Genomic DNA, 24,940 nt, shown 5'->3' with positions numbered 1-24,940 from the left:
AGTTAGCGCAGCTGCTCGTGACCCAGTAGAGAAAATGGATGTAGATCAGTTGTCTTCGAAATTTAGGCAGCCTACTAACTTCCAGCAGCAACAAACCTACCTACGTAGCCTACAAACACTTGCTCAGGGCTCACCTAATCCTTAATTGTCCTGAAGTAGTCGTCAGCAAGAAACTTATAAGAGATTTGCAAGTCCAGAAACTGACGATGTTCATTTTTTAGCACAGTGTTCCTGTTAGGGGATAGATAGATACAGGGACATCACAAAGCTACATCAAAGATAGTATATAAATGTTAACTCCAGTCCCTATGCAGTCTTGTTTTAATGTTTAATCGATTCATGGCTGTAATAAGATACATAATAAGTGCTACTTGAATATCTTTGGTGTAAGTAGCCCCTTTTTCCTTCTACCCGGACTTACAATTTTTGATGGTATAATTGGACTCGACCTACTATGTAGCAGAGGTAGGCGCATACATTGACCTCGAAAGAATGGGTGTGTTGAGGCTCTGCAGTTTCACAGTTGCGCGCAGGATAATTTCAAAGATATTAGTGACATAGTTGTGCCACTTGAAGTACAGACGGAGTTTTGACAAATGATGTCTTCCAATTTGCATACTTTCGCTGACTCCAATAGACTGCTGCCCTTTAACACAAAGGTTGGGGCGTATATCCGAACTTTAGATTTCGTATACAAGGAGATCAAAGATTTGCTCAGAAACGGTATTATCCGACCATCAAGTTTCCTTATAATAAACCTATATGGGTTGTGGGAAAGAAGTGTACCGATGCATCGGATTCGCCTAATAAAAGACTTGTGGTTGATTTTAGGAAATTAAATTCTAAGACTGTTGCCGACATATACCCGATGTCGAGTTTTCAATGATACTTGCAAACTTGGGAAAAGTAAACTATTTCTAAACTGCCGAGATTTTTCAAGACCATTTAACCTCACAACAGACGCTTCCTCTACGGACATAGGTGCGTTTTATCGCAAAATAAAAGACCGAACCATGATTTCGATAGCGCTAACTATTGTACAAATGAGAGAGAGCTTTTAGCGATTGTATGGGCTTTAGATACCCCACGTCATTACCTTTACGGAAAAAATTTTATCAATGTTTGCAATCTCAGATAAAAACCCGAACTCTACGATTAAGCGCGCATCACCCAGAGCGGCGCTAAGGTTTTGTATAAACCTAGAAAGGAGTACTACGTAGCAGACGCATTTTTGAGTCAGAATATTCATGCTTTACACGACGATGTTATTGAAGCTATTGACAAACCGGTCAACTGCTTCGTAAACCACAACGTTTTAAAAGAAGCAACTAAATCTAGTCACAGGCGAGAAGGCGAAATACAATAGGCATAAAAAAAAAACAAGAGCTTTGAATGACTTAGGGGTTCTGTTTGATGCAAATCTAAAATTTGATAAACATGTTCTGTCTGTTGTAAGTAGGGCCATGGGTGTACTGGGATTTATAAAACGCTGGTCGAAAGAATTCAACGATCCTTACATCACTAAAACTTTTTACGTCTCACTGGGTCGTCCTATCCTTGAGTACGGATCTATTGTCTGGAATCCCCAGTATAGGGTTTATCAAGATAGGATTAAGTGGGCGCAGAAACAATTTTTGATATTTGCTCTTCATAGTCTAAATTGGAACAATAATATTAGATTACCACCTTATCGTAGTATACTTTTATTACTAAATCTTCCTTCTCTTTCTGATCGTAGAACTATGCAAGGTGCTGTTTTCATTTAGAGACTAATTAATGGTGAAACAAACTCTGTGGAGCTGTAAAGTCAAATTAGTTTTGCTGTTCCGGTCAGGATCACTAGGAATTTTCTTCCTCTTCTCATTTCACGTATAACTTCTAACTTTGCTTCCCATAATCCCTTCCGTATTCTGTAATAATCTCAATGACGTAGTTTGCTCCAAAAAATATATTCCTCTGCTTTAAACCTTATTATTAGCATGTCTAGCGTCTTTTAATATTTATTCGCGGTTTTCGATTAATGCATGCTGTTCACAATTTTATTTTGTTTTGTCCGCGCGTCAACAAGCCCGTGCTTGGTATCGCTGGGCCACTTGATTGTACTGCCATTAGTAAGTCAACGTCCAAATAAAATATAAGCCTCCATCTGGGATCATGCGATACAGTTAATGGCCACCCACACCAATGGTACGGAGTATTTCACTAAAAGAAGATTCTACAACTGCCCTGGCTCAACGTTACACGCCAATACTTTGAGTTTTGACGGCCTTCCGTATTCAATGAATTGGTGAAAATCTTTTGTCAGCCGGCACTAGTGTGCGAAAAGTCCTAGGTAAATGGACTTGGCCGTCCATATTTAAAAGAAGGGAGTAGTTAACAATAGTTAGCCGACTATTGCATTATCTTGCAATAGTAATGGAAAATCGGTGGGTTTTCGTAGATGCTACTCATACTAGAAGTGCATCAGCGCTAAGACTCAAACGTTCGATGGCTCGCAGTTAGTTCTGATTGATGCTGATAAGCTCCAGCGCAAACAAATCGTTTCTAAAATGACCAAGCTTCTTTATGGCAAACTAGATTTTTCTGGAAATCTAACGGTTCTTTCTAAAAATAGAATTGAAGTTGTGAGCAGATGTTCATTTAAATTAAAACGAATCAAAAAAAAGAATAAAAGAATTCACTTAATTAATTTGGGAAGAAAAGCATTCGGCGAATTTCATCATTCATTTGATGAGCTGCTTCAAGATAAAAAAAATTTGTGGTGTATACCAGTATGAAAATCAATACATTCTTTTTACATTAGATTCTGTTAAAAATGAACCGCCAATTATTAAAAATTGGACAAATTTTAATAAAACCCCAATTATACCTGCAGAAAGGGTAATTGCAACGTTAAAGTAAAAAATTATTCAAAATATAACATATGTATTTAGTTTCATTCATTTGAATCATTTTAACTTTTCATTTAGTTACGTGCCAGGGTCGCATCATATACTCTTGCATCAATTCAACCCAACGCCGACAATCAATAATCCCACTCCAACTATCACACAATCCACGCCTTCCTCGTCAGCTGCAATCGTTTCTGGGAATTAACACACAAGGTGTTCTGCTGAGTACAGCTGTTATAAACATCTGCCATTACGGTGTTCGGTATACAGCTCGGGCTCTGATCGATTCTGGATCAAAAGCCACCATCATTTCAGAAAGTTTGTTCATGCGCTTGAGGATGCCGTTCAAGCCCACGTCTCTGGGCTGACTCAAGCTGTAGCAGGTCAGTCCCGATTCGCAGATTGAGGCGTCGGCGTTCGTCCTGTCCCACAAACAATCCTCGACAATCTGTCAAGCATCCAGATGGACGATCCCAAGTTTTATGGGAATTAGGAGATTGATGTGCTCTTAGGTGGCTCTCGTCGAAACGTTTGCTCGACCCTAAGTCCATCTCGTCCTTTTCGACTCGACTCTCCGTCGATCGAACTCCTTACAATCAATCCAGTGACATGACTCCCCTCTACATCTATTTCTGATTTTTCGGCTCCACTGCCTGTCGAAGGAACTCCTACGAATGGTCCTGTGACGGGACCCCTGTCTGAACCTCTTTCGACTCGACTGCCCATCGGACGAACCCCTACGATTGATCCTGTGACAGGACCCAACCCTGAACCTCTTTCGGCTCCATTGTCAAACGAGCCCCTACGATTGGTCCTGCAATAGGACTCCACTCCAAACCTTTTTCGGCTCGACTGTCTATCGAACAAACCTCTACGATTGGTTCTGTAACAGGACCCCACTTAAAATCTATTTCGAACGCATCGGCTGGATTGTTCGTTGAACGAACTTCAAAAATGAACCTTTCTCCAAATTTGTGAAGGTGGATGACCTTCCGATAAATCCGTCGCGAGAATCAAACATTGATGAAATTTTTACCTAATCGACCGTTCGTTGCATTTAACGCCTCCAGCCCAACCTCACACGGGAAGAGTCTAGACGGTCTTCATTATCCTCCTCGATGCTCGTTTTCTTTATTTTTTTCGTTATTTTTTACATCAATACAATTTACCATGGCGTTATCAAGAGTTCATCGTGTTCCCTCTCTGATGTGGCGTGCCTGAGAAGGTTGTTTTCGCTGCCACGATCCACTTCACCTCCGAGAGTAGCCAGCCCTATCGGACCTTCCCCTGGACCGGTGGCACTGGTCACTCGTAGGGGGCTTCCGTGCCTCGCCGGGACACACACAGACTTGTTCTGCTATCGGGTGTGCCACGGTTTCCGCTGAGGTGGACGGTGCAGGCATTGTGACGAGGACCACCACACAATGCTGCACATGCGGGATCCGCGTACTAAGCGGTGGATGGCTACCTTGTGAGGAGCGCAACCCACGACATCCCATGGCAACGATTCAGTAGCCGGCATCCGCCGGCCCTTTGACCAACGCAACAGGCCCATGCCTAGCGCCGCCATGACGTTGGCGGCACTTCTCCAGTGCAAGGGAGTTAGCAATCTCCCCAATGCGGCGGTCTGGCAAGACTCGGGAAAGACAGCCTTCGAAGCGCAAGTGCTTTTGGATCCGTAAGCCGCATCAGCGAGTCGAGGCACTGAAGAGTGTGCACGGAGACGTTGCGCTCCAAGATGTCACCCATGAGCAGGGAGGTCGTATTCAAAACGGATCCACTGTTCCGTACATCGGAACAACATCGTGGTGGCTGACAAGGATTGGCTCCACTCGGCGTCGGTCTCTGCGGTCTAGGGGGCTAACGTTTATCCGGAGAGAGTCCTTTTCGCTCATTCACAATTATTATTATTAAAACAAACATAAAAAATTAGAAATGCAATTAGGGTCTATAACAGAACTTTATTTACTAGTGTAATAGTACTAATAGTATATAAACTATGGTTGGTGGCATGCCAACATGTTACATTTAATTTAAATACACAGATTCCATATTATTTGAATTACAATTTGTTAGGTAACAATTCGGTTGGCGGCGGGAGTGTTGCTAATGATTTTGATTGTGCTCTGGAGGCTTCGATGCTAGCTCGATGCGCCGCAGCTGCCATATATGTACCATAATATCTGCTCAATATGTGTGGATCGACAACTTGATGGCATGATGGCATTCCCAGAGGAGTTGATAGGTGATGTGAAATCGATGTAGGGACGGATGCAGAGCCAGCAGTTGAAACGGTAATGCATTCTTCAAGTGAATTCGAGTCATTTTGGCTACTGCTAGCTATTGAGCTTCTACCACCACCTAACGTTGGCGAAATAGAGGTTGCGAAATTGTGAGGCTCTGGTTCTAGATCATCTGCATCAAAAGGTGATGATCGTCTAGCATCACTAATATCGGAGTTATTGTCATCTGGAACCGAAAGCATTTCTATAGCTTCATGACTGCTTAAATGATGACCATTAGGGTGCATTAATGCATTTTGTACTTCGCCTCGATCTTTATCTCGATTGCCATCACATTCACCGTCACCATCTACATCAATATCAGCATCGATATCGGCATCCAAGGACAGATTGGGCTTGCCAATTGAGTTTAATGGTTGTTCCATCACCAATTCTTGATGATGATGATGAATCGTTTGTTGATTTTGCACCTGCAACTTAGTTATGACAGTGTGCTGCGTTTGTGTTGTCGATGCTCTCTCCCGCTCATCCTTAACAATATCAACAATTTGCACATCGGGTGCGAGCAAAGAGGCAACATCAAACTGACGCTTGCGTTGTGTTTGGGAATACAAATTTGCAATTGTTGTTGTTGTCGTCGAGTTTATATAGGCTATATGCTGATGTTGTTGTTGCTGTTTCTGCTGTTGATATGAAATGGGATCCAACGTAGGGAATATATTTGAATCGGGATGTTGCTGAATGTGAATTTGTTGTCGCTGCAGAGCTGTAGTCGTTGTGGTGTACTGTGGATGACTATTACGTCCAAAGAACTGGCCAATGTAGTGCTGATTGTATGGATAGTTAAGGGCTGCCAGTTGCAAAGATGCTTGCGCTGTACCTAGTGGAGGTGGAGCAGTTAAATCCAATGGCGGTGGACTTGGAGAATCCGTGCTAGTATCGTCAACAGATAGCCCCATATGCTTGCGAACCTTACGCTGAGCTTTACGACGCCGAAAGTCACCTTTGCGAAAGTCGTCCATGTTAGCTGGGTGGATGGCCCAGTAGTGACCTTTACCGTTCGCACTGCGTCCAGATTTAATGAAGCAATCGTTCAGAGATAAGTTATGGCGTATGGAATTGCGCCAACCAGGTCCGCGAGTTCGAAAATATGGATAGTTATCCAAAATGTATTGATAAATATCCGAAAGCACAAGCTTAATATCTGTAGAGCTTAAAATTGCCATGGCAATTAACCCAATGTAACTGTGTTGTGGTTTCGGTTCCTCGGGTTGAAATATTCGCTGCGACTGTGGGAACAGCGAGATTGTTGAAAGCGTTGCCAATCTTTGCCCACAGTGCAGTGCAGGCGTATATGTATGCAACCAAGGTGGCATTGTTGTCGTCGAATTTGCTCCTAAACTTGCCCCACTACCTGTCGTTGTTCCAGAGCCATATTGAGGGCAACGCAAACGCTCAAGGTTAAGAGCATAATTGTAAAGTTGTAGGCGGTATTGCTCTAATGCAGTCGAATGTGAGTGCAATTGTCTTGGCGCTAAAGTCAGTGCTGAAGACGTTGAGTTCGAATCACATCCAGAAACACCTGAAGAATTTACATCAGATAACAAATGTAGCTTGCTATGTTGCTGGCCAGGCGAAGATGCCTGTGATGATACAGCTAAGCCTGTGTTGGCCATCTGCAATTCGTGTTTGGATTTTTCGGCAATATAGGATTCTATATGAAGCTCACTCGCAGTTATTTAAAACTTAAAATATCTGAAAAGAAAAAAAGAAAACTTGAGTTCAACAAATCAATTGTTGTATTGTTTTTATGGGGATCAGGAATAGTCGTTACGCTACCAGATTGCTTGCAGATCTAAGTTGTGGGCACTTTATTGTAAATTTAAGAAAGTTCTTTTGAAATATGCGCTTTTTTAAAAGATGACAATTTTACTCTGCCTTAAAAAAGTAGTATGTGATTAAATCAATTGCCGATTATCTATAAAAGTTCATTCGCTGCCTTTTATACGGCATTCAAACAAGAATTTAAATATTTTTAATGAAGCCTTTTGTTAGACTGTAATTCTATATTGGAGTCTTACGTGATTATTTACATATCATAGACCCTGCAAATATTGCATCCAATGAAAATTTGGAATGCTGGCTCAGAGAATAAACTATTATTATTTGTAAATAAACTATTATTATATACACACGTTTAATATTGGTAGTGAATATACAAAAAAAGGAAGAGAGCTACAATCGAGTAAGCCTGACACTGGGATACCCGATATACATTTTCAATTATTCGAGTCCAAATTAAATAAACATAAACTATTTAGCATTTGAAGTAATCAGCACATGAACAAGACCATTGAGGTGAAATATACCGTTTAAAAAGTAAAAGATAGCAATTCTTACTAAACTCGCTTATGAACAGGTCGAAGATAAATGGAACTGATAGAAGTCGCTGGGAAAACTTTCTAGCTTTTTGGATTGTACTTTTTGGTGCAATTTAGATCTTTAACTGTTGTGGGAAGATATATTTATAACAGTATTCCCCAAAAAAAATATCGATCAACTGCCAAAAACACTTCCATCGCTGCCTAAGTTGCAGCATTGCCGATTAACGAAGTGGCTGACAAGTTTGCCTATAATTGGCATACCGTACCGCAGCCAATAATCACTCTTCACTGGACTTCAAAGCATCTGAGATCGTAGTCTTGACACACTCGCTTGTTTTATTTATCCAAGATCATTTTCCTGCCCAGGACAGACAAATGCAGTAATTTGAGTCCCAGCGACATCAGGCCAATCAGACAAGCGTCTCTCCTGCTTAAAACTTTGGAGAATCAACTGGACCTGCACGTCTGAGGGGTCTATCTAGACTGCCGGTCATGCTCTTGAAGTCTCCATTGAAACGGCCACTTTAAAGAATATACCTGGTGGCTTTTCTTGACATTTCAGACGGCCCGTTGTATACACTCTAATATTACTGCAATTAACATATTTGTTGATTATAAAGTTGCAATAAAATCAAAGCACTTTGTTTTGGTGAAGTCCAAAGTTGTCCTGGGTAGCAATATAATAGCTAAACGCATCGGCGGTCGTATGTATCTATTGGATCCCAAGCCACCAAGGCATCGAAGGCAATGACATCGCAGATGCCCTTGCCAGGGGTTTCATATTGGTAACGTGCACAATGTTCTGATATTCCATGTCGATACAGCTGGGTATCACTAACCACGACCAGTTTAAACAAGTAAGAAAGTTACAGTCGAGTCAGATACCCATTTTGAAGAAAAGCAAAATATTGCGGTATTTTTTCAAAATATACCAAAAATACAAATATACTAAAAATATATCAAACGGTATATTTCTTATATAGATATAGTACCACATTCAAAATATACCATATACGGCACAATATACCAGATTGTCAGCCAAAGCAACTAAGACCCCTAGTAGGTAGTCGTTTTTGCCCATACAAAAGTATTTCTTTAATAACTCCCACAATTTTCATCTGATCGCAATCAAATTTTCAGAAATCATAAATACTATATTATTATTATTGTATACACCAAAATTTGCAGCTGTAGCTTGTTATTCGATTTTATTGATTTGCGGGGGCGGAAGTCGGCGTGGCAAATCTGGTGATCTGCGTGCAAACTTAACAAATGCTGTCGAAAATTATGTCTCTATCTCTTATAGTCTCTGAGATCTAGGTGTTCATATGGACAGACACACAGACGGACAGACGGGCATGGCTAGATCGTCTCGGCTCTTGATGCTGATCAAGAAGATATATACTTTATGGGGTCGGAGATGCCTTCTTCTACCTGTTACATACATTTCCTGCCGGCACAAAGTTATAATACCCTTCTACCCTATGGGTAGCGGAGTCAAACAATTACTGTATCATCTCCTCTATAAATGTCCGGCGTATCTCGACTCCGGGTGAAATACCTAGAATAACTGTGTCTTTATGATCCTCGGGACGTTTTGGTCCCCCCCAGGATTGCGATGACTTTTGCCAAAAATGTATCCATATTGTGCGACTTCTTAAACGAAGCTACTCTTCATCGGTATAGCTACGACCTCCATTGTCTATGTTTTGTCCTCTAGGGGCCGGCTTAACCTACGTACCTAGCTAGGACAATTTTACAGAATAAGGATGCTGCGAAGAATCTTACATGGTGCATGGACAAGGTTGATCAGTTTCAACAGAATAGACTATAAAGCTCGACAACCACACTTCTATAATCTCTTAACTTCTAATGATTCACAATTTATTTGTTAATTTTTAAAAATACATGAGCAAATATTTTTTGTTATGCTGGTTCGATAACTAACGAAATTACAAGGTATATATGTAAGTAAACGATTTAAGTAATTCGCAAGTTATAAGTATAAAGTAGTTGAAGATTTTTAAAATTGTGTGATATCTAAAATTGGAAATAGAAATGTGATCTTTGTTATCAATAGAGGAAGATATACTATACACCGTATAGGTATCGACTTGGCTTATTGATGATTATAGGGTCAGAGATGTCTTCTTCGGCATATTACATACATTTTTATAATGCTCAAATCCATTAAACACATAAGCATATATATACATATTTAGATGAGATGCGTACCTAAACACGATAAGGATTTACACATTATCTATGTGATCCTTATAGTTTTTACACTACAATAAATACTCATCGAAGGCAAACAACCAAATTTATACTTTTCATACCAGCGCATACATACATCAATGCATAGCTTAAATCGATACTGAAAATAATTCGGAAAACAACAATATACTTGAAAAAATTTCAAACAGCGGGCAGCGGGAATTCTGTATGTTTTTTTTTTACTTAAATGCTTTTATTTAGACAATATTTGCTGTAGCTGTTCTGTCGATGCTTGCCAACATTTTTTGCGACAAATCGATTGTATAGTGTTGCTAAGCAATCTCAAAGAACACGCCAATTCTTATCGTAGCGTCACTAAAGGCGAAAGTGAATTGATCTTAAGTTCAGTGGGTTTTGATTGTTTTAAAAAAAGTCAAAAGACTTTAAACAAAAATATCGGACGACACGGAAGACAGTTACTGCAAATGTACTATCACCCCAAAACTTTCTGATTTGCGCGCCCATGTTTTGACCAAAAAGCATAAAAGTGCTAGGGGCGGCTTTATGCAAACAAACTAAATAGATTTTGTAGCTTTGACGGTCAAGACAATGGAGCAAAAAGCAGTGCTGTCTTTTTGTGGCCGAGCATACATTCTTCGCTCATTTGGATCATTTAGGAAACCTAGTCGTTAAATACTTTGAAGACGACAGCGCTATTCGTTTTTCTACTCGTTGTTTTCTACTTAAAATGAAAATACATTTTATTCTAAATCATGCATTTATAGTTATGGCTTACGCAGACTTCACAAATGCTGATATAGATATACCTTCCTAATAAATTCCTAAAAATGATAGGAACTGGATGAACATATGACAATAAAAATGAGGAGAATGATTATAGTTTTAATGAAATTCTCCAAATATTGTGAATATTAGAGCAGCTGCTGTACAAATTCTATACATATGTTTCAATATAACCGATTTCGTGCGCTCACCCTGTGACTATCAGAAAAATATAAAGAAACCAATGAATTGAAAAATCAGCTTTTTTATAGCTTTTTTTCTAATTTTTCAGCATCGTTCTTCCCGTCAAAAACAGCTTTTTTTTCTCAACAAACTTTGGCAACACTGCCCGCTACTCATATAGCGGTGCGGGTTGTTGTACGATTGATTAATTTCTTATATACAGTAGAATCCGGTCATAACGACTCCGCTTATAGTGTCCTACCGGTTATTATGACGAAAAGTCGATGGCTTGGTTGGTCCCCATACAAACTTATATGAAAGGGCCTCCGCTTAGAACGTCTCCGCTTTTAGCGACTAACCGCTTATACTGACGAAATTTTTCAGAATTCAACCGGATATTGCGACGAAAAAAAAACAAGTAAGAAAGTTACAGTCGAGTGTGCTCGACTGTGAGATACCCGCTACCCATTTTTAATAAAGGCAAAATATTGCGGTATCATTTTCAAAATATACCGAAAATACTAAAAATATACCAAATGATATGTTTGGTATATCGATATAGTACACCATTCAAAATATACAATAGACAGCACAATATACCAGATTGTCAGCCAAAGCAACTAACTAGTAAGTAGTAGACAATTTTTATCTGATCGCAACCAAATTTTCAGGAATCATAACTACTATAGTAATTATTGTATATACTAGCTTTAAAATTACCCTTGTTATTCGATTTTTTGATTTGCGGGAGCGGAAGTGGGCGTGGCAAAAATTTGAAACAAACTTGATCTGCGTGCAAGCATAACAAAAGCTGTCAAAATATTATAGCTCCTATCTCTTATAGTCTCTGAGATCCAGTGTTTCATACGGACAGACGGACAGATCGTCTCGGCTGTTGACGCTGATCAAGAATATATATACTTTATAGGGACGGAGATGCCTCCTTCTACCTGTTACATACATTTAATGCCGGCACAAAGTTCTACCCTATGGGTAGCGGGTATAAAAACGATGATATTAAATGAAATTTATAAATTTTTTTTGTTTTGTTTAAAAATTAATTTGTTTTATCTTAAAAATCTATTACGAACATGGCAACCATAAAAAAAAAACAAAACAAAAATTAGTTTTGCTCCTTTCGGTTAGTGCGTCTTCCAGGTATAACGACGTAAAATCGTCGGTCCCTTGAAAGTCGCTATAACCGGAATCTACTATACTTTGTACTCTATGGTATATTTTGAATGTAATAGTACATCGATATAGCAAATAGCTTTCTGTTAGACTTTTTTTTAAATTTATAGTTTTGAAATTTTGTCAATAACAATGTGCTTTGGTTGATAATCTAGAATATTTTGAACTTTAAATGCAAAAGTATATGGATTTACCAAATATATACTTTGGTATATATAGTACTGTTTAAGAATTATACCGTAATAATTTTCTTTTATTTAAAAATCTATTGGATACCTCACTGAAGCATTCTTACATAATTTTCTAAAAATGCAGATCCCACTACCTGTAGACCAACACATATTTACTTTTAGAAATGGTTTCAATTGAATTACTTAGCAATAAATGTAAATATGTTGCTATCCATATATCTTAAGCGAGCTATTTAAATTCAAATGAAATAAAATATTACTTAACTAAATCTTTGGAACAATTGCTGTTGGCATCGATATTAATGTTGTTCTTCTTTATTTCATTATATTTTCAATTATTTAAATAAATAGAATACAAAAAATGTTGTCACTTGTAAAACTCACACTGAAACTTCATATTAAAAAAACATTCTTGATTTTATATATATTAACATTTGAAAGGCAAATGCTAAAATTAAAATATAATAAGAAAGAAAGCTACACTCTAGTGTGCTTGAAAATTTCAATACTATAAAATTGTGACGTACAAAAATTTTAGCACTGTCTTTTATGATTTATTAGATACGGACAGTCGGTTAGACAGCTACCAGGACATATAACTATCGACTTCGCCTTTAATACGAAGGATATCATCTCACGTCCCATTTTTTCATCTGCGTCAATAGCCGAAACGATGTACCCACATCCGTCTGTCCGTACGAAACACTGGATCTCATAGATAATAAATCGAGCTTTAATTTTTTTTTTACGGAACTTGATATTATTATTGCACTCAAATTAATTTTGTTTTATGTTTTACCATGCCCACTTTCCCTTTCAAATAAAAAATTATAGCTTTATCTCCAAAGATCAAGTGTTTCCTTCTGTGTGTATATGCATTCACAGCACCCTTACCCATACCCTTCTACCCTATGGGTAGCTGATATATAAAAAGATATTTCGAACATGTGTTGGTAAAATAAGTACTATATAAGCGTCAAGTCAACATGAGACTGACTTTTATTCGCTGAACTTTGTTTTTATTACATTAGGCATAAAAACGAGAGACGCGACAAGCACTTCGCCAGTGACATCAAGAGGTGCTCTCATTAACATATTGTAAATACCAAAGATCAGTACAATGTACGATCGCATAGGCTTGTTGACGTTTCCAACTTAAAAGCGGACCTCACAAAACGCAAATTAGGTAGTTCAAGATCTTATAGTATCTGTTATCGAGGACAGGCAGTCGGACATGAGTATATGTATAGGTATGTATTTCGAATCCACCCGTACTGATGTTTAAATAGCTATAACAAGTTCGATGGAAAAAGAGTTTCTGTAGGATGTTTCACTCATATACATTTTCTTTGGGCACTACGTTATCATACTCATTTATTTAAAATCGTAACATATGTCATCCATTGTTTAATAATTTGTATTTTTTAATAAAAAAATTAATTATAATAGTTTTATCAGGTAGATGAAAAGCATTAGCATACATCTCGTAGACTTTTGTATTTAAAGGGTATTAGGGTATTAGTGGCACTACGAGGCAGTTACAGTTTAAAAATTAAAACGAATTACTTATTACGCATAGGGTTTAACACAACACATTGTACATATATGCTGCTGCTATTATTAATTTTTGTTGTGTTACATTTTCCAAATTGTGCAATAGCATTTGATGTCTCAACTGTACCGACACTTTATTCTTTTAGTTTCACTAGCACAGAAGAGTTGTTATTATTCTTTTAAATTAATTTTTCTTTTATTTATGCTTAAATCGAGTTATTAGGAAATATATGTTCGCGATTGCGATACAGAAAAACACAAACGGAAAACCTTCATTGGAGCTTGGAATCATGCGTGTGGTCAACACTAAAATCGAACTGAACTGGGCTTCATCTAGGTGAGTTGGCAAAAATGTCTTTCGGCTTGGTGTGCGCCGTCCAACTGCATGAATAAGGCTGAACTGCTTTGACCTGAGCTGAGCTGCCGGCTGGCATCATACGTCTCACTCTTGAGCATACAAACAGTACAAATGGTAACGGTAACGTAAAAGCCCCGCCTATAGTTGGGCGCGTACACAGTTGTGATTGGTGTACAAGCTATAAGGGCTGGTTTTCTGGTAATTGAGTATACGGCTCGGTCAACCAATGAATAGCTTTATTGCCTACTCTAGGTATAAAAGACACTTAAGAATTTAACCCTTGTTGTTATTGATGCTATTTTATTTTCTTCTTTTGTAAGTTCTCAATTTAGCTATTTCCTCCTTACCAATTGAAGCGAATATTCACTTGCTGAGAAACATGTACCATGTTTATTATTATATATCACTTCATTTTATAAAACAAAATGAAATACAAAAATCACTGATATGAATGTTATGGTTTTGGTACTTATTCGTAAATAAAGGCGATAATTCTGAGAAGTTGGGTTTACAAACTCTTATACATAATATCAACTACTTTTTTCTATTATTGAACTTAATGTCAGAATAGTTCATGAATATTTTCACGTATACTATATATATAATATATATATGTATAATACTATCTAAGTAATAAAACCCAAAAAAAAATCGTAAGAGTATGCTTGACTGATATAAAAAAAAACACTTATGGTACTAAGAGTCAGACCAGCCAGCGGAAATTATTATGTTCGCTTAAAAAGATATTTTCGGTTGTGAAATGCCTGTGGGCCTTTGAAGCAAAAGAAAACCATAAAGAAGTTAAATATATTTCTGTATTTGGTTAGGTTATCACGTATTTTAATGTTTTGTAGTTGCATATATTTGTGTTTGTAGTATTTATATATGTACATATCATAATAATAATATTGAGTCGATGTTTTATTCTTACTGTCTTTGTACATAGGCAAGTTAATTTTCTGGAAACAATCAAGTCTTTAAACATGTACTTCAGAAACGCCAGCCAGTGCTGCCAGAAACTCTGGAATAAAAGTTGCTAGATTTGAGAATAAAAATTTCCAAAAACTTTGGAAAAAATTGGCAGCAAAAAATTGATATATCTTTTAAATGGTATTTTTCATAAAGTCTGTACATTTTTAATTCATTTAAGAATAAAATATTAAAATTAAAAATAAAAATTGACAGGATTTCGAATCTTCATTGTTAACACTTATTACAAAATGTTTAATTCTTCTGCTTCATTAATATCCGTGTACTTTTCATTTTTGGCTATTTTTTAGTAAGTAATCATGGTGAAGTTCATAATTATAGCAAACATTTTTCTTGCTTCTATTGCGCATTTGCAGTACAAACAAAACGCTCTATTGTTATCCGTGTAATCCTTTCGAATTCACATCTTTAATTCCTCGTGCTTTAGCCAAGCATCGTGAAAATGTTGTTTATACACTTTTGGCATCTCTATTTAATTAAAAAAAATAAGGAATCAAACACTTGCAGTGAACACTTAAAATGCAGTTAACTTTTCAAGTCAGTGAACTCCAGTAGCTCATATAATCGATCCTCTGAGTTAAATACAAGTTCCAATTTCATTGTTAACTATTAATCGCAATTTTTGCAGATAATGACAAACGGGAATTCAAAGTAAAAGGCTTTAAGTAAAGTATAAATAATAAAAACTTAATATTGCTAAAAGAGAAATAAAAAGTTGCTAGATTTGTAGCTAATAGTATTGTTGAAAATTTGCTAGATCTAGGAACTAAATTGCTAAACTGGCTACACGACGCCAGCTCCTCAGATTAGCTGACGACATTTAATGGCCATACCGTCGCTAAATTGCATTCTATTTTTATTGGCATAATACGACTGAAAACGTGGAAAGCATAAAACTAATTAACCAATATTTAATCAAAATATATATGTATAAATTTATTATTTCGTCAAAATTATAAAAAATTGTAATTTTGTTTGACTATTGTTAAAAAAAAGTTGATAGACTCTATCACAAAGATGAGGTAAATTGACTCCGAAAATGGAAATCCGGAGCAGCGGAGATTCACCAAAAAGAGTCAATAATGTGTTATATGTATAAGTAAAGAGAGTATCTCACAGAAAGTATCGTCTAAAGGTTCACTTAATAGAGTTTTCGACTAAGGAATATTTCGCTGTAAATATCTGTAACTAGAATACTAGACTTTATTGAAAATAATATTTATTTATTTACACATACAAAGTAAAAATTAAGACATTAGATTACTTGTATGCCACTTTTTAACACAAATTTAACACATTGGACTATTGTCATAAGCAAAGTGATTAACATTTGAATCCTTTGTCCTTATGGATTTACTGAATATCTATTGTTCGCCTTAATCCGCAAACAATTCATTCTCATTCTCAAAAGGCCTTGCCACTTTTCGCATATCATTATTATTGTTTGTTTTACACTTTAAGTGGTTTAGAGATTTTTTGTAGAGAAAACCTTCATTCTGAAAAATATTCCTTAGAAAACATATATACGATTGACGTCACTTACGTTGTTTTAGGGTAAGTTTTCAAGAAAAGATCAGGCAAACAAAAACTAAATCTGCGAAGCATTCGAGAATATTTAACATCTAACTACTACTAAATCATAACAAATTTCAGCTGCGTGCAATAATAATAAGTGTGCTCATAAAAATATAGCTCTGTGTCTTATAGTCTATTAGATGTGATCAATCATAAGAGCAGAAGGTTCTAAAAATGAGTATCACACAAAAAGTTTTCGTTAATAGAGTGTCTTTCTTTGGCCATAAGTTTTACTGTATCTATTTAACAGACCTAAAAGCCTACTATAGAGTGTTTATAATACCATACATTCTTTAATTTCACAACTCACTTTTAAATGCCAATTATATCACATTCTTATATATATTATATACCTAAGGAAATAACTAATCACCAGTTATGTGAGTGCAAGACAATTATCTTCTCGTCTTTTCACACATTCCAATTCATGGAATGAGTTATGACTTTTAAATAGGTTTAAGATGTTTGAAGATAAACGAGCACTAAAATTCAAAAATTCAATGCATGTATTGCATTTTGCGATAATCTATTTTTTTGGGCATCAGACTTCTAACGTTTTTGTTAACAATCAATTGAGTTCGTTTATCGCAGAGTAAATCGATCGCATCTGCCACATGAAACCTGAGCACCAAACAGTTAAGAGCATAATTTGACCCAAGGACGTTTGGTCTTATCGAATTGGTCTGTGTGAATTCTTGGGATACGTTGTAAAGTGGAAATTTATAACCATCAAAACTAATATTACAAAACTGATTTAATTTAATTAATACATATCCAATTATTATGCAGAATCCAAAAATGTGTACACTAAATGTGCACTAATGTGCAATATTGAAAGAATTGAAAGATACAGTTGCACAAAAAGGATTTCAAATAGGTATGTATGAAATGTGAAGATATAAAAAATAATGAAGTGCATTGTACATATATTGAAATTAAATGGCTTAAATGCACATTACGCCAAGGCTTTTAATTACCACAATGCGTAGCAGTCTTAGAAGATCTTATACTCGTATTCCCATTGGCATTCATTATGTTCACTAGAAGATTAGACGGAATGATGTATTTAAAGCCATAAAAATATTCGCTTAAGCTGACGAGCATAAGAAAGAAAACTCAAACATAAATACATATGTATGTACATCAGCAACTATTGTCTGGTATAGTAGGTGTTGCAGGTTAGAGTTAGTGTGTGTAATATTTGTGTACATGCATACATAAAACGCATATTCGAACACACATCATATAAAATATATGTACATACAATGCATAGAACAACAATGGCGTCAAAACACACTAGTGTCATTTTACCGTTACCCATTGGGTAGAAGGGTATAACAACTTTGTGCTGGCAGGGAATGTATGTAGCAGGCAAAAGGAGCCATCTCCCATCCTATACAGTATATATATTCTTGATCAGCGTCAACAGCAGAGACGATATACCCATGTCGGTCTGTCCGTCCGTATGAACACTTAGATCTCAGAGACTATAAGAGAGAAATATAATATTTTTTTTAAAGCACTTGTTATGTTTGCACGCAGAACGCCCCCACAATTTTAAAGCTAGAATTTTGGTATATACAATAATAGCTAGAGTTTTTGTGATTTGAATGCGATTTGATAAAAATTGCCGAAGTTATTAAAGAAATACTTTTGTATGGACAAAAAACGCATACTTACTGGGGTTCTTAGTTGCTTTGACTGACAGGTATCTCACAGTCGAGGACACTCGACTATAGCTTTGCTACTTGTTTTATTTATTATATTAGAGCTCTCCCCTCTCATTCTTTTTTGATACGCCTTATTGTTGGTGTTGCCTTGCACGCATCCTTGTTGGTGCTGCTCTTGAAATAACAAATTTTGTGGTTGCTTCCTGTTGTGTGCGTGCGCCATGGGATTAGCTGTTCCCAAATCTTGCTAGAAGCATGTTATGTTTAAATATCGTTTAACAATATTCTGTCGCGAGCTTTTCACTTTTTATACCTCCTACCTAAAAGGTGGATGGGTATTTTCTTATTTTTTTTATTTAATATAAGTATATATTTTGACTGCACTGGAAATATCGCATTTTAAATTTTTGTCATTACTAAAAAAACTGGGTGTAACAAGCATGAAATCCACAATATCGTTCTTAAAATTGTTCTCGAAATGTGTACAATATAATATATAAAATATGCTATTAATAATATTATTAAGGCTTTGAAATTTATGTACTAAATATACATATTATAACTGGAAGAATGTATTAGAAAAATCGAAAGATTGTGGTGTCTTTATATTTTTTTTTATTGTCAAATAAGTTATATGAGATGAAGATATAAAATATATATATATAAAATTGCGTATTCTAATGGCGTAGTAAAAAAAATAATAATTCGAATATTGAGGTTTTTTAATATACCCAAAAAAAATGGTATCTAAGAGTCGAGCGACGGTGACTTACAATCACGTTCGTTTTCTTTCTTTTCGACCAAATAAAATGAGCATGAAAATTTGTAAGCAAACAACCCTAGTTTCTTGCTCGCCCACTGCGACCGTTTTTTTTTTTTTTTTGGCTTATTTAAGCTTGTTATGAAAATCAATTCCTTTGGGACTGGTGATTTTCAACCAATTTACGCGCATTACGAATAGTCTATATAATTACATGTATACGGGTTGAAAAATGAATCGTTCCAACATGATGAAGACAATTCAAAGTTTCTATTATCTTCATTTTTGTTATGCTGCTCGTTGTATTGCTTACTACGAATACATATGTCTAATAGTGTCTACGTATTATACCCTATATCACTGAAGGAATAGTATAATAGAACTCAAACACCTCTAACATATGAATATCTTGATATTTACTTACCATAAATCAATGTAATGTTTAGTATATTTCTAGTATTTTACGATGTTCACAGTGCACATTGGGATGAAATGCCTTTATTTTGGCCAAAACCTAAAGAGTTCGTGTTAATATATCAATAATGTTACTATTATTTCAAGCTACGAAAAGTTCGCAGACATCGAAAATATTTAATTGGTATTTTATTATGCAGTCCTCGTTTTCCACAAGCCGTTGAAAGTCAGCTGCTCTTGCCACGTGGTGCGTGCAAGCTTGCTGACTAGTCAAGTTTCTTAATTTTGGCGTTCTCGTATTTTTAAAAAGTTTGACCAATTAAAAAACCTTTAATTGGAAAATGTTTCGCATGGTTTTGTATAAGTGTTTAATTATACATATGTGCTTTTGTGTTGTCATGTTTTTAATGAAATACGTAAGCAGTAGTTTTTTTGGTTCTAACCTTAAAATATTTGTGTTTCGTGGAGCATATCTAGCAAGATACAACAGGATTCAAATAACAACTTATGCGGTAGTATGAGGTATTATGTGTATATTCAGATAGCATTTAAATAATTTGCGGGGGGGTTAAATATTTCAATTGATGCAAGCAAGATTGCTATTCGTCGAGGTGACTTACTAGAAGTTTGGCTGGATAAAAATCGCAATGTCAACGCTACTTTTGACTGGGTTTGCGACGACGTAATTTCAAATAATTCCGGAAAACGATTTGAAGGTGATTAAAAACAAAATACAAAAAAAAAAAATTTTAAAAAATAAAATAAAAAATTCGAAATTCACAAATAATATAAGCAGCAAATTCTCCAAGTTTCAACTTTCTCGCTTTACAATTACGGTTATGACCAAAACAAAGGCATTTCATCCCAATGTGCAGTGTGTAAAAAGCGGTAAAATACCTATAAGTGACAGTACAGCGGCCGTTGCTGCAGGGTTATATTCTATTTGCAAGGGGTGATAATAACCATCACATTCTGATAATTTGCAGGTATCTGGTTACATCTGATGCTGTTAGTTATTGCTACCATTCTCTAACATCTGTCGACGTTGCATCAAGTTAAACAACGACTCGTACATATACATAACTCAATTAGGCTATTAAATTGGTCAACAATAAAAACGTTTTATGCTCTATTGCTGATACATACGCCCTACCTAAGTAAATTACACAAGAACAATAGCCTGTGCATGTTAAAATGAAGTAGTTTTACTCAGGAACCGTAGGTGTTATGATTTTTTGAAAATCAATTTGAAATAAGAATTATGTTTAATTAATTACAAATTAATTAAAATATTAAAAATAGTAATAAATGAAATTGCATTGTTATAAAACGATTAAAAATGTCAAAAACACGATTACGATAAAAATATATCAATGAAAATATATCATACGCTTGATCGATATTATTTTTTTAGATTCGCGAGGGCGGAAGTGGGCGTGACAAACATATTTGAGCTGCGTGAAACAGTGACAATTATAGTTCTCTAAGATAAAGGACATGGCTATTGACGACTTTCAAGTTCTTCTGCCACATTTCTTGCAGTCATAATACTCATCTACCTCACGAATATCGGGTATAATAAATTAAATTAAAGTTAACCTGTTTAACCAGGACTAGCCTATTGTTGATGCTTAGGTCGTTTAGGATGATATGACACTAATTTAGACGATATAAAAAGTTGTCTTTATATATGTATACCCGTGGTATATGCATAAGATCGTCCATATTGAAGATATTCACTGACAGCATCTTATTTTTGAAAAAGAAAATAGAATCATAAAGTATTCTTCGAGAAAAGTTTGGTCAAGATACCATTTTCGTTCTGTCCGTCTTCTGTATGTTTATACTAAGTTCTTAGCTAGGCCCCTTTAAATACTGGTGCTAAATTTGTTAAAAACACTTGAGTAGATCCTTCGCCGATCAATGGATAAATTTAAAAGTTATTCAAGAAACAATTTTTCACTCTCAAAAAAAAAAAACCGTTTACTCTGTTCGTCCAAAAATTGTTTTGTTTGTTTTGACAATGCTTAATTGATATTTTACACTCGAGCATAGTTTTCTTATCTGAAAAAAGTAATTTTGTATATTTGTATGTGCTGATAAAGCACTCATAGACACACCGGTGACTTATTTAAGCTTAACGGTGACTGTTTTATTTGACAGTCGAGTGGAAAAGGACAAAAGTTGTTAATTTGTTTATTGGGTTGAGTAATGTATACAATTCGTCTGCTCAACAGCGCTCGAGAATTACAAAAAAAAAAAATAATAATAGCTACATCCCAACAAAGACGTCAACATTCAGCAGCACAAAAAGACGACCATTGTTCATTTTTAATCCACATTGCTCCTCATCCCCTTGACGCTTTCAATAACCATGGGCAAGACAAGGATGTATTATGCCACCCGGTGGAAACTACGTAATTCATTCAGCTGTAAAAGCAGTTTCCAACTGCAATTGAATGTTTTCTTATTTATTGTAATAATATTGTGCCATTATTCTGCTTTAAAACTGTAAAGCTATATAATTATATATGGGTTTATCATTTTTGTTAAGTTGCAAAATTAATGTTAACTAGTTTTTGATTTACAACAGAGTGATTCCCAATAAAACATTTCTCTTTTACAACCAAGAGTAACCGTTTATATGTAGAGTATAGGGCAATATATACATGTAAGTCAATTAATATAGGCATTTACAATACACATATGTATATGCTACATATGGTGGTTAAGCGCATGCGCCAACCACATTAATGAAAACCATCCCAAATATTTGTGTCTGCGGATTAAATAGCACTGCATTACCGACGGTGGTCAATTTTCATTCCCAATAATTCCTACCAGCCTGAACAGCTATGAATTAGTAGCGCATGTACCAAGCGAATTTATTTATCAGTAATCAATGTTTATATAAACACACTGTGATAAAATAATGTCATGCAAAATAAAAAAAAATAATCAGATTACTATATCTTTTTTCACTTTTATCGAATAACTTACTGTTTAATGGAATGGCGTTAAACGTTGTAAATTAGTTAGGCTGCTCTTCAGCACACTAATCAGCATTACTGAAGATTTTGTGAAATAACGAGAAAACATGGCTTCAAACGACGAGAAAAATATATAAGTGAAAAAAACGAATATATAAAATATTGATCACATGGAAAATAAAAAATAATTTATTATAATCTCCGTATATTACAGCTTGAAGTTTAAATTTACAAGAGTTATAAAAACTTTACTAACAAAAACCTAAAGCAAACGTGATCTGCGGGCAATAATTTTAAGTGCTGCCGAAAAAATGATAGCCCGATCTATTACAGTCTTTGAAATCCAGTGTTTCATACGGACAGACTGACAGACATACATACATATGTACATGACTTCATAGTATATCGTCACGGTTGTTGTCGCTGCTCAAGAAGGTGTATGAACACCTAGATCTCAGAGACTTTAAGAAATAGAAATATAATTTTCTTCCTTAGCACTTGTTATGTTTGTACGTAAATCAAAACATATATATATAATAATAATTATAGCCTTTGTGATTCCTGAAAATTTGGTTGAGATCAGATAAAAATTGTCGAAGTTATTAAAGAAATACTTTTGTGGGCGAAAAAACACTAGTGGTATATTTTGCACTCTATGGTATATTTTGAATGTTGTTGTTGGAATATCGCCATTTCTAGGCAAAAAGTTATACCATATCCTATAGTCTCACTATCATTGTCCCTCTCCGATAAGAAGAAGCGTTCTCTATCCACATATACAAGCTGGTATATTTTCAGTTTCTTGTGGTTTATTTGGTATATTTTAAAAATACTGAATAAGCAAGACAGCGCTTGCTTATGTTCAAAATGGGATGTGGGTATCTCACTGTCCAGCACACTCGACTGTATTTTTCTTTCTTTTTCTTCTTCAATTTATTATTTTCCCAATTTGTTAAATAAATAGAAATAAAAAAAACTGTCAATTGTAAAACTCACAATGAAATTTAAAAAATTACAAAGGTAAATGCAAAAATTAAAAATAATATCAATAAAACCTAAAATGTAAGTCTGTTTTGGTTGACAATTTTAAGGATATGGCTTTATTGAAAATAGTAACCGAATATCTCTCAATTCCTGATATACTAAATGAATTATCATGCGCAGAGAAATATATATTTCACAAACTCCACAAATTGTGACTGGTTTTATCAACCTTTATGTGCCAAAAATCAATATTTTCCAACGATTTAATAAATATAAAATTAATATTTGTTCTTTTCTATAACCATATTTGAAATAATTGCTTTACTTTAATGGTTTTTTCAAAGTTTTGTGCTCTCTTATCTTGTGCGAACAACCAAAATTAAGACAAAAGCACAGTGCATTAAAATACATCCGTGCTTTTCATTCTCTTTCTTTATGTACTTAATCAGGGTGAGGTGTTGAAACTATCATATATAGCTAAATCCGTCTTTTGCAAGTTCATCTATGTTATGTAGGAATAAATATTTTTAATTAAAATTTTAAAACTTATGAGGGACTGCCGCGTTGAAGAGACTCCGGTCCCCCATTAAACTCCCATTCCAGTTTAATGACTCAGAAAATCAAGGTAAGCCACGACATACTTAAAATTATTACTCAATAACATTTTGTGAAGTATAATGTGTACAAATATCCGACATAAATGTTATACTTTGAGCCACAATAAATTAGTTATGCTGAGCGGCGCGACCATTGTCTTAAGCGCTTAAATGAAATATTGTTTTGGATATCAAATAAATAACTAGTTAGGCGGATTATTGCAGCAAAAATGTAAGTTTATATAATATTAGTGTTACTTAAAATCATAGTTTTCATTTTGTACATTAAACCTTTTCGCCAAACTTTATCGAATGATTCAGAGACTTCTTAAAATATTATAGAGCATTATACTTGTTTTTCGAAAGCCCTTTCAATTCCTGATGTTCCATATAGTTCCATACATTTAACGAAATCCACAATAAAGTCACGAAATCGTATTACAGATTATCAGGTATGGAATAATGAATAGCTTGATAGTTAACTAATTCATGGTTCCATATGATGAGGCAGTTGTGCGCTCTTTACCAGGTTTTAAAATATCGTTATGATGATTGACTTTTTCCATCATTCTGGGAAGTACGTATTAATTAGTTACAGCTTGAACAAAGGAGAAGGAAAGTTCGTTATATATTTTTGATGTAGTTATTTCGCAGCCTTGAGATTTACAAGTTATTAAATAGTCCTTCAAAATTTTAGCTCTATCACTTAGCATAAAAATAATGGCTTCGTACGCATAATGTTTGTCGTGTGTTAGAGAAGTGTTACTGCGTGCACATTTTACCTGAAGTTGTCCTTATTGGTATTGTATATTCAATTGGTAAGCCTAATGATGAATGGGATCTTCAAAGCAGAAATTTTTAATTTTACGGGGATAGTACCCTTGCGAGTAGGACATTTTTGTCGATATTTTGACTCATCCCATAACGATCTGTTCGATTTTTAAATTCGAGGCTCTTTGATTGTGA

At 35.3% G+C, this 24,940-nt stretch overlaps 1 protein-coding gene across 3 annotated transcripts; it reads right to left on the bottom strand.

The window, feature by feature from the left end:
* Window positions 1–4,872: 4,872 nt before the first annotated feature.
* LOC117573253 (uncharacterized) lies at window positions 4,873–13,949 on the bottom strand. Of its 3 annotated transcripts, none has more exons than XM_034256333.2 (2): window positions 13,650–13,949; window positions 4,873–6,889 (listed from the first exon to the last, which is right to left on the bottom strand). In XM_034256333.2, exon 2 carries the CDS (start codon window positions 6,808–6,810, stop codon window positions 4,954–4,956), a length of 1,857 nt encoding a protein of 618 aa, XP_034112224.1. In that variant the 5' UTR covers window positions 6,811–6,889; window positions 13,650–13,949; the 3' UTR covers window positions 4,873–4,953. The 3 variants fall into 3 exon arrangements, with proteins under 3 accessions (XP_034112224.1, XP_051862270.1, XP_034112225.1); XM_052006310.1 differs by having other exon boundaries at window positions 13,769–13,949; XM_034256334.2 differs by having other exon boundaries at window positions 13,908–13,939.
* Window positions 13,950–24,940: the final 10,991 nt, after the last annotated feature.

This window comes from Drosophila albomicans, chromosome 4, assembly GCF_009650485.2.
Source record: "Drosophila albomicans strain 15112-1751.03 chromosome 4, ASM965048v2, whole genome shotgun sequence".
Lineage (NCBI taxonomy): Eukaryota > Metazoa > Arthropoda > Insecta > Diptera > Drosophilidae > Drosophila > Drosophila albomicans.
This window is presented reverse-complemented; position numbering and strand designations above follow the sequence as displayed.